We start from the raw sequence: 11,188 nt of genomic DNA on the forward strand, positions 1-11,188 counted from the left end.
CCTTCCGAACAATCAGAGGCGCCACTTCCGAAATCCAGAAACGCGTCCAGGAACCGCAAACCGAAAGTCAACAATTCAGTAGTCACTGCGGCAAGGTACGAATGCAGGCCGTTTAACCCTTCAGTTCTGCCCACTCCCAATGAAGGGCAGGTGTTCTCCGCTGCATCGCGTGCGACTGCGTATCACTTCTACGGTGGCTACGCACACGTACGGTAGAAATAGGCGCTGTGGGTGCGAAAGCAAATAAGCGAAGTAAGCAAAGAAGCGAGCCTGTTGCCGCGCTCACACATGTATGTAGTAAAACTCACTTGCAGTAATAAAGATTTTCTGTCTGTCTGTCTGTCTGTCTCACGCATGTATACATCGGCGACGATGAGGCGAACTTGCGGCTTTCGGCACGTTGTGTGCTCACGGGTAGTGTACACGTAAGCTTCCTCAGAGATCCTCAGAAGCATGTGAGCAGCAGTCGCGCTCTGGCGAATTTCATTCACCACCGCATCCGCACATTGCTCATCAAATGGCAAGCTGTGGTGCAGATTATCGCATGTTCGTAGGCTAACCATTGTTTGATCGGACACCAACCTCCAGCCTCAGTTGACTAGCGCGCGGACTCCTCCTGGGGCGTCAGATGATGAGTCAGGAAAGGCATAGTCACGCAGTCGACTCACGATGCAGCCACTTTGGCAGTGGCGACAGCAGAAAGCATACTTCCGCCTTGCAGCGGGAAAAAAAATGTGTACCAGCCCTATCTCGCCGCATACTAATTTCCGCGACGAGCCCATAATAGATACTGTTCGAGGAAGGAAAAAAACTATAGACACTAGATGCTTTTAGCATGGCCAGTACCGCTACACTAACGATTACCGCCTATAGGGGCCCCCTACTCCGCATGTTAAGATAAACTCGAAGGTGCCAGATGGTGCCACGCACCTGACAACAGTCAGCAGCGTGCCCTCCTGCCACGTCGGAACCAATCAGCACGTGCGCGGCGGCGGGGAGCGGTACGCGGTAAGCCTTTAGCGTTAGCGGTGCACTCAATGCTAAAGGTTCCTAATGGCTCGGGGCTGCGCCAGCCGGACGGCGCCTTGGCAGAAAAACGCCTTTTTTTCTTGGACATAAAACGTCGATGGCGGGTGCAGGACGCCGCCTTTTCCCACCCTACGGGCGTGTAGAAGCGGATGACTAACGCCTTTTGCGTGTAACCTTCCTCTCCGTTGTCTTGGACTGTTTTAATAAGCTAATCTTCGCATCGATGGCTGCGCTAACCTCGTTGCACTCCTCGTATCTCGACGGGGATTGCCTGTTGACGGCGAAACAGCGCTTTTAGAAAACGCTTATAAATACGTCACCTGCCATTGTGGCACGGCTCTACAGTCGTGGCACTAGGTTTTCTTCGCTTTTGCCTAATTATCTGACTAATGAAAACTTTGAGCGATAATGGCATATTTTCTATCGCGTGGCAGTCTGGGCTAGCTTGGTATTTCCCTTTAACCTTACTTTAAATCCTTTTGGTCTTAAATTTTACGTTAGTTCTCCGCTGTGCACCTCAAAACCAGACCGCGATCTCACGGCCTTTAACCAACAATTTCAATAGATTACCGGGACTCGAAATATGTGCGTAAATCGGAACAATCAGTTTGTAATGCCGTGCGCCTGTGGTTTGAATGGTGCACTGCTATCTTAGTGTCGAAGAAGCAGTTATTCCAATTACCTGAAAACGAATATACTGCGACACTGACAGCTTCGGTAGTCTCTATCAAGTGCATGAACACTTGGACGTGAAATAGAAATAACGATAGGGCGCCTTCCGACCTAGTGTGCAAAACATTTGTGACAAGCAAGCAGCCTCCGCTGCTGGCCAGGTACCCTGGACGAATAATTCAAGAGCAGGCAGCGGCGAGACTAACAGGGCAGATTTCGTTTCTTCATGAGCCAACCTCGACAATACCCCAAACGGGAAAGTTCAATATACTGCCCACAGCACTTTCGTTCGTACTCATTCAAAATATTTTACGGCCCATGAATATGCGGTTACTTGCGGCAGTTGAGGCACAAGTGGTCTGTTTTACTTTCTAGGTAACAAGGTCCGCCGGAGTAGTGCGTTACAGACTATCGTGTATCATTCCGTGAAATCTCCAACAAAAAGGTCAAATCATCTCGGCGCATGTAACAACCGCGAACCTTGATTATTTTCTCGCGTCTATATCGTAGTCAGCTTTCGGTTTATAACTCTACTCGAATGGTTGGATAAAAATTTCTTCAATTTCATATGCAATCGCTAAGCAGTGGCCGTGTCTTGCACATGAGCTGATGTCCTGGCATGTTCTTCAAAAATTAAGAAATTGAGGTGGTCACATAGGCTCCGCCTTAAGAGTATGACGCGATAAGGTTTTTGGGTTAATGCCCACATATGCGGGATTAGTGATTCTCGACTTTACATTCACTGATCTCCGGGAGTCCCCATGCTACTTCGGGCGCAATGGTGCAGCGGTTAAGCGATGAGCGACTGCCCTGTGACGGTAGATGCTGCCACCAGTGGGGCTTGCGCGACTCAGGTTGCTCTTCGAGAGCAATCTCTCGCCACCAACCAATAATTTAGCTGTCACCTGTGTGGCCAATCTACACCGACCCCTTTCACTTACAAGCCTACGACGCCTGGCAGCCTTTATGCTATCGCGTTAAAAATATTCACAACGCTTATGCTACGTCGCGTGATGCGCCAAGCTCGGACAGCGCTTCGCTCCGTGTGCGCGATGTGAAGGAAATGGTTGGTGCACGCGGTCAAGGCACTAGAGCCATCTCTCTTTACTATGCTCGCATGCCCCACGCTGCACGCTTACCCCACGCCCGGGATGTCAGGGGACGTGCGTCAAACAACTCTGGATGCAGCAAAAATGCAACGCATCATGTGTCCGCGCTGGGCAAATAACAGAAGATGAAAAAGAGAGAGATAGTGAGCTAAATAAATAATGCGGCAGCATGTGTAAATGTGGCGCAGCGCGCTAATTAAAGAGACACTTAAATTTGCTCTACGCGAGGTTCTGTGGGGTATACAAATATTTGTACGCGGGCATTTATGCGCCCGAATTTCTTCCATGCTGGATGGTTTGGTTTAGCTTTATGGGTTTAACGCCCCAAGGCGACTCAGGCTATGGTAGACGCCGTAGTGGAGTGCATCGGATAATTTCGAACGCCTAAGGTTCTTCAACGTGCTCTGACCTCGACACAGCACACGGTCCTCTATCAATTCACATCCATCAAAATACGAAAACCGCGGCCGGGATAACTCCCGCGTCTTTCGGAACAGCATACGAGCACCGTAACCACTGAGCCACTGCGGCTGCATATGATGTCTGCTGGCCCCAGGAGCGCTCAATTAGAATCACGATGATGAACAAGCGTGGAGCTCATGGCAAACGATATTCCTTTTTAAATCCAGTTTTGCCAGCGGGAATTTTATTACTACAGTGGCAACAAAATAAACGCATCACACCATTTATAACTTTCTTAGTGTGCACCAGGGCGGCAAATATGAAAGGACTCTAGACTCCCACTACCGCCTCTCTCATCGTCACGCAAGGATACATGGGTTGCAACATATTTTTCAGTTTTTTTTTCATAATGACGCAAGGAACAATTCTTTGGAATCTTTGCGACTACCTGCCCTTGAATGCAGTGCATTAGCAGTGGATATGCTCCCTGTGAGTGAGGGATCGAGGTATAAAGGTACCGAATGCGTGAAATTTGCTCGGGAAGCATGGGAAGAATATTTGTAGAAGGATTCAAACGGTGACATGACGGTCGAAATAAAGCCGCGATGGCGTTCAGGCTTCTCCGCAGCACAAAGCGGCCAGTAGGAGGGGGGGGGGGGGGGGGTAGGCCGGTGACGTCATTACGACTGCAGTACATTTACAATCCACGCAGGCTTCTTCGAAGGAGCAAGACCAATGCCGCCGACAGTGCGTGGGCCGATGCAGCGCTAATCTGAAATCTAACCGCCCATGAGACCAGTATAAGTTTTGCTGCACAAGAGAGGTGTCTAGAGAAAAAAAAAACATTAACATTGTCACGTCTTTGAATGTTCAGAACGTTGTGGGTCGTGGTCACGCTCTCTGTGCATGCTGTGCGGCAACGGATGTTGAGTCACTCTCTATGAAGGCCTGGGACAGCTGAGTAAGTTTAAAAAGCCGGCGCAAAAAGAAAGAGCAAAAGAACTTTTCTTGCCTGACTGAGAAGCATCCTACCCTCGATAACTTCTATTTCGTCAAATTCGAAAAAAATATTTCAGCTTCCTTATTAGAGCTGATTGTGATACTCAATATCTTACTTGATGTGGCATGGAGGTTGAATCTGACGCTTGTTGAAATGCCTCAGATGACTCGGTGGTGATGGCGAATGGCTCTGTCTCGGCGTCCATTCGAACCTTCTGCAACAAATGTGGAGCATTAATTAACGGTTCATCTCACGCCAACTCACCCAGACTTTGTGCTCGAACATCTCCGATTTCCTTTTAAGAAAATGACGGTTTATTGCATTGCTCTGACAAATATTGTCCCTGCATTGTTTTAGCGAAAAAAGGATTCTTCTTGCTCAGGCCGCCGTCTGTACTTTCAAGCGGTACTAAAATCGTCTAACAAAAGAAGTCGTAAAAATTAAAATAGTTTACACGTTACTCTGAGTTTTCTGCGCGAATGAAAGACATTACGCTTGCATACAAATAACCTGAAATGAATTTTGGTGGGCTTTATTATGAAGATTACAAAAATGCAAAACTTCGCGGTTCTGAAATTTTTATCAAAATTTGGGTTGTTACAGCAGTAAGTCCTATAGTACTTGCAAGTTGTCCGTAAGGCAAAGCAGCCAATAAAAATATTTCAGTGATAAAGAAACGTAAGTCGTGTCGGAAAAAAATCTAAATTTCGCAAAAGTTGCACTTTCCGGCATGTTACGCCGTCAGTTGCATAGTGAGGTAGTCGTAGTAACAATATTAAACATAGTAAGTTACAAGGTAACATAATTACATTGTTTCTAGGTGTTTAATCAGAGTAAATACAGTCCCAAGCAGATTTAAGTACCGAAACGTGGATGAAAACGTCAGCTGACCTTTCAAACCCAACATAGTAGAATGAACTTGAAGGACCGAGCAGTGCAGCTTTTATCTCGTTTGCAGCCGGCTCCAGCGTGAACTGCAGTGGAGAGCTGGCACGCAGCAACGCCGCAATAGGGCGTCGGTGCTTTACTTGCAAATGAATTTCTTGCCTAAAAAAACTTCTATAAATGAACTTCTTGTAATAAATGCAATTGAACGGTATTGCGGAGCTTACTACCCGTCATCTCACTATGCAACTGACGGCTGGATGTGCCGCAGGAAGGTACTTTTCTCAAATTTAGAATATTTTTTTTTTCTGACAAGGCTTACGGTTCCTGATATCTGAAAGAGAAAATGACACTTGATAAAAATCTCTAAGTCTCTTAGTTTTGCAAGTTGAGTTCTATAATAAAGGAGTACAAAACAAAGTAATTGAAAATGACTGTGTGGAAGCGTAATATCTGCTATCGCACAAAATAAAATTTGATGGTGATGCGTAAGACATTTTTTTACGAGCTGTTTTGCTACACTTGGTTTTGCTACCGTTTAGAAACTCAAGATGGCGGCCACGACACGAAAACTTTTTTTTTAGCCAAGGGCAAGCTCCGTTAATTTGTTTTTGTCATAGGAATGCAATAAACCGTTTTTTTTTATTTGAGGAAATTGTAGTATGGGTTTGTGGGAGTGGAATGACACCATTTCAAGCTAAGAAGACAGCTGTTTCCTAAAAATGCTGCTACCAAGTCGCTTAGTGCTGAGATAGCTCGAAGTTTAAAGCATTTACAAGAAACATTAACTTGTGCAAGAAATTGCACGATGTGCATTTAAATTTAGGAGAGCAGATAAGCATTGGAAAAACGCCCTCGTACATGCGTGTGCTTAAAAAATGGCTCAGAAAAAAAAATTACGTAAGCGGGAAGAACTTCAGTGTTCTTCAGTATTGTTTCCAAGGACGTCTCATATCAGCGCTCAAGTTCTCGAGTCTGTATGAGACTTGAGTAACAACCTATTTTACTGTACCAAATATTCCAAAACAAGGATGTAATGTTGCAATCAACGGCTAGGAACTGAAGAAAAATGGCTGTTCCCCGTAGAAATGCACACATATAACCAGAATTGAGCAGTGGTTAGGTGTCATGCGACAGAAAAATGCTTTGTTATGTTTGTTTTTGCCAATCTTCTTCGCTTATCTAAGCCAGTAAATGGCCTGTCGTTTTGTTTTCCTATGTGAGGCGAGATTACGGCTATAGTTTCGATACACTGTGGCCAGATTGCCCTGAAAGATAAGCGGCAGGCCTATTAAATACTGGCTTATGCTAACCCTTTTCTACCAGCCTTCCTTTGTGCTTTATGACTAGGCTCAGGTGCAATTGTCGTGGCCACATTACCATGACGTCGGTGATTACGGTGGTGTTCTTCACTGCGCCGTACTGCCGGCTAAATCCTGCAGTGAAAATAATTCATTGGCAAGCGGATCATCAAGAGCTGTGAAATCACTGTCTAATGCTAAAAAGTGGCATGCCTATGATATGTGTTCAGCTTCCAAATTTCTATTTACTCTTGACTCTAAAAAGTTAAAAAGCGCTCTAATGCAAATCATTTCACCACTTTATTTGTACACATGAAACACTGGCGTTCTGACGTTCGCTACCAATTGTCTTACTGTGTAGCAAGAGCCATCTTCATACTTCAAAAATCTTGACTCAAACAGTAGCTGCGGTCTTCGCTGATAGTCCCAGTGTAACGCCGTTTACATGAACTCGACAGAGTGCGGGTCTAGTTGATTATTCGAGAGAAAGGACGACTTTTCATAAGGAAAAATGTGACTATAGTTCTCTATTCAGCAATGTTCGAAGGTTTTTCACTTCCCCTCAAAAAGTGCACGTAAATCGACTTCTGTCCAGTTAATGTAAACGTAGAATATTGTTCCTACATATGCGATGACACCGGCACGGCTCACGCTCTACAGCTTGCACGTCACTGCGTTATACAAAGATAACCGAACTAGAGCAACAGTTGTCGGCAACCATAAATCCGTACCGTGCGTTGGTGCGTTGGCTTGTTCGCGATACAGATCCAACTTGTGCGGAAAAACAGCCTCTGGAACGGAAAGAGTGTCATGCTGTGAGCATCGCCTGAATTACAAAACGGCGGACAATTCTCGACGTTAGTCTCGCTCCGTCAAGTACTGCTGCCGTAGACTATACGTCTCAATAGAGAAAATCAAAGAAAAGGTACTGTCTTGTGGGTCATTTGAAAGCGTCTACAAATTTGTACAAAAGTATACTGCTGCTCTCTGACCCTCTTTAATATTGTACAGTTTAGAGCCATGGCGTATGCCGTAGGAGCAGTATTACTTCTGCAGTAATGGCTGAATAAAGCGTCACGTTTCTGCTAGGACAAGCGTCAAAGCCGTCAAAGCGATGCACAGCGCTCTATTTAGTGCTTCTAGCCACTACGTTTCATAAAGCTTGGGACGAATGAAAATTATTTGTGCGCATTTGCAGTTTTCCAACGCGGCCGCTACACCGTGTATACGCTGAATATGGCTAGTGAAAATATTTAAGGAAGCCCGGAACACCACGTAGCAAGTCCTTAAAACGTTGTCAGCAGGATATCCTGCCGCTCGCGGTTATCGCTTTTCGAAGTAATTCTTCGAGCGTTGTCGGTATTGCTGGAGTTAAGAGGGGTCGAGAATTTCACCACCGTACTCCTCATGTTTCTGCTCTTCTCCCGTTATATCAACATATTTGCTATCCACGTGTCGTCCCACGATTAGAGTTTCTCAATATTACCTACAGGAAAAGCTGGCGCCACCGTCAATGCGAGCTCCATAAAAATGATCCATATACTCTGCGGGAATGCCGGGAGGACGAGGTTTCTTATCTGTCTTGGCTTGTATTGGGCTGAAAACGTGGATTATTCCTCAAAATCAGGAGCTGCACCTCGAGGCTTTCGTCTGCGCTGAGAAGAAATTAATTTATTTGTGCGTTTTTCACTTTTTTCATAAAGTTATTGCGAGTGTTCCGCTGGTACGGAAGTTTTCTCAGCATTTTATGAGGTTTCCCGCGAGAAGGGTCATATTGTTACGACTGAATCGATATTTTATGGCCTACAATAGTCGAGCCAAACACGAAACCTCGTCTTCCAGGCGCTCCTCTACCTCTCCATGGTGGATAAAGTGCAGCGCCGCCAGCTTTCCCTCTAGTTATATTTGGAAACTATGTGATCCCAGGGGCTGTCGAGGTCCTCGAGGTGCTCCGCCCAGTATTTGCTGTTTGTTAGCACCGTTTCTTCCAGCATATATGTATTTAGAATAATGACGGCTAGGCGAAAGACTCGTCGGGTTTGATCATCTTTTTTTTAGGTTCTATTGGTCTTCGCCCCTTACCACCTTCTGTAGTCGGTACTAAACGCTAACTGGCTACAGCGATCCGTCGGCGCGGACGTATCGGCAAAAGAAAAAAAATTGCAGGGGACAATTAATCTCTGCCTAAAGGATATGACCCGATCGCGTAGTGCGTTTATTCCCCTGTGCAGAAGGTCACTCTCTACTTTGCATTCACAGATCACTGGGAGTCATGCCCCTCCTGGCGCAGTGGTGCCGAAGTTAAGCGATGCGCCACAGCCATGTTATAGCAGGTGCTCTCATCGGTGGGCGTTGTGCGCCCCAGGTTGCTCTCCCCGAGCCAGCGATCATTAATATAACTGCCGCCTGGAACGATTGGCAGCTTGCTCTCTATCCTGTGGTTAGGTTGTGATGACGCCGTAAAGTCACGTGACCTAGGTGGCCCACCTGCCTCCTAGGTTTCTCTCCCGGGACCACCTGCCAGAGTCGTGCTCGTCATTTTTCGCTCACTACGCCGACGCCTACAATGCTCACACCTGATGTTTTGGAGAACGGGGCCTTTAACGCTACCGCGTAAAATGCATCGATGCGAAAGGGGGCTCAGCATCGCTGACCATTTCAACAGAAGATTACACAGGGGCCGCACACTGTGTAAACGTAGATCGAAGCGTAGTTAAGAAATTGGGCGGAATTTTTGATTTACTGTAACCGCAAGCACCTTTGCTTTGCAGAAGTGAGTCGGGTTAAAACAACAACAAAAGTTACGTAGACGCGTCAAAGGCAATGCGTGAAAGTTCGGATGCTCCTGGCATGTGGCAGGTGCCGGTTTAGATCCCCGCTACCATTAGGCACCCACCGGCGATACACTGGGTACAAGTTTTCTCTTGACTTGGTGGTCGGTTTTTCTGGGGTGCATTGCTGAAAAATGGGTCTTTGACCCCACCTTGCAAGAAAATGGTCACAATGAACTTTTCGCGTAAGCCATACATTTCGGTCACTCGAAGGTAGATTGTCCGTCAAGGTAAGGGGCAGGTGAGGTTGACCAAATACCCTTTCCCCAGGAATTTCATCCTAGAAGGCCAGGGTATAAGGCCGGGATATACGTTGAACCTGTAAGAAAACCGGTGGGCTCCCGGCGACGCAGGGGATGGAACTCACCACCTGCCGAATGTGAGCCATTTGTTTTACCACGAGGCCATTTCCTTAGTATTCTACGTAGTTCTGGGAAGGGTTTACATAAACCGCTACGGGATCCTACACGGTGCCTGCATCTTAGCTACTAGCTGTTGGGAGAATTTCAAGCATAATTTTAAATAGCTAACTCTGAATAGAACTTCTTTTACAGTCAAACCGAGACTTTATTTGCTTGCTATATAGGTACTGGGCATAAGGTTAATAGCAAGCACAACACACAATAATTTCGTACTTTGTCGCACTTGTAATTGTCTCCTCCCGAGAATTTATAGAAAGCACACAGAGAAGCTAAATATAGGCCTGATTCAGTGTGGCTAACAGCCTCACAAAAGTGCGCACATTCCCAGTTGTCCTGCGTCTCGCGCCCTAATCAACCACAATTAATGGTTACCGCACAGCTACTTCAAATGCAGAAATAAAAGCATGCACAATGCGTCAAAGGTTACAAAAAATAAAAATCATGCATGTCCTTTCGCATCCTTCGCGCTCTTTTAGGATTTTTTTTTCACTGCTTTTACTCTAAAATACAATAAAGCCCCAAAACAGAAGACAGCCGCGGTGCTTTAAATGTTTTCTAATTAAATCTACCGCACCTACTTAGCATCGTATGTCATGCGAGGTAAAAAGAAGCAATAATCAGGCGCGCGCAGGCAAAACCTACAGCTCTCGAAATTATACAAGTTGCTACTCAAATAAGATGGGAAGCAAGCCGCAGCCAATTCATCGAAAATAGCAGTAGCAATCAATTCGCTTAGCGGACTTCCAACACTAGCGTTTGGTTCTGTGGCTTGCCTTTTTGTGTTGGCTTTCTCACGTGCTCCCCACCTTGCTTATTGTTCGCAGAACTCTTTACACTCAGCCATCATTGCTTGGTTGCCGGGTAAGCTTACCGGGATTCCATGTCGGAGGGCTTCCTCTGAGCACACAGCCGAGTGCCAGGCAGGCTAAGCAGGCCAGCGTCACCCACAGACTGCAGTAGCCTCTCAATCCCAGTCGTTGCACGATCAGTCGTCGCGGAGGAGAAGGAGGGTTCCCGCCTTCAGAAGGACGGAATGCCCGGGGAAGGACATCAGTAGCTTGCATGTCGGCATGCACCGAAGGGAAGCTGAGTTTCTTCTTCCTCATTGTCGACTATTTTCTTCCTCTTGTGTTTATCGTCGGCACGTGCCCCACAGAATGGAGCTACGTGTTTCGGAAAACAATCATGAAAAGGACGGCTTCCTAACAACACATCAGTGCTATCATTATCGAGAGGGCGCAGCTAACTCAGGTATCAAGATAGTGCGAAGAGTTTACCCGGAGATCGACGGTTTGAACCTCCACTGGGCGGTCTACTTGCATCCAATGGCATCCCAGGCTGGCAGCAATTCTTCCATGACTATAGGATATCACCTCTAATAGATTAATCGAGGTGCGATCTTCAGCACGTATTAATCATATAAATTTGTAACATTAAAATAACACCAGTCATGTTTCTGTAGAGCATTTCTTGATACTTTTAGCTCAGCCGCTTTCCACAGGCACCATGCCTTACGAATTGAAGGTGACAGAGGTCT

At 46.3% G+C, this 11,188-nt stretch overlaps 1 protein-coding gene across 1 annotated transcript in view; it reads right to left on the reverse strand.

The window, feature by feature from the left end:
* LOC144123101 (endothelin-converting enzyme 2-like) overlaps window positions 1-10,808 on the reverse strand; it is an 80,617-nt gene extending 69,809 nt beyond the window's left edge. The window contains exons 1-4 of the mRNA XM_077656006.1: window positions 10,523-10,808; window positions 7,130-7,189; window positions 6,478-6,533; window positions 4,328-4,426 (exon numbers count right to left, since the gene is read on the reverse strand). Coding sequence (XP_077512132.1) covers window positions 4,328-4,426; window positions 6,478-6,533; window positions 7,130-7,189; window positions 10,523-10,757 — 450 coding nt within the window. The 5' untranslated portion in view covers window positions 10,758-10,808. The remainder of the gene's footprint in view (window positions 1-4,327; window positions 4,427-6,477; window positions 6,534-7,129; window positions 7,190-10,522) is intronic.
* Between the last annotated feature and the right edge of the window lie 380 nt (window positions 10,809-11,188).

This window comes from Amblyomma americanum, chromosome 3 (genome assembly GCF_052857255.1).
Source record: "Amblyomma americanum isolate KBUSLIRL-KWMA chromosome 3, ASM5285725v1, whole genome shotgun sequence".
NCBI lineage: Eukaryota > Metazoa > Arthropoda > Arachnida > Ixodida > Ixodidae > Amblyomma > Amblyomma americanum.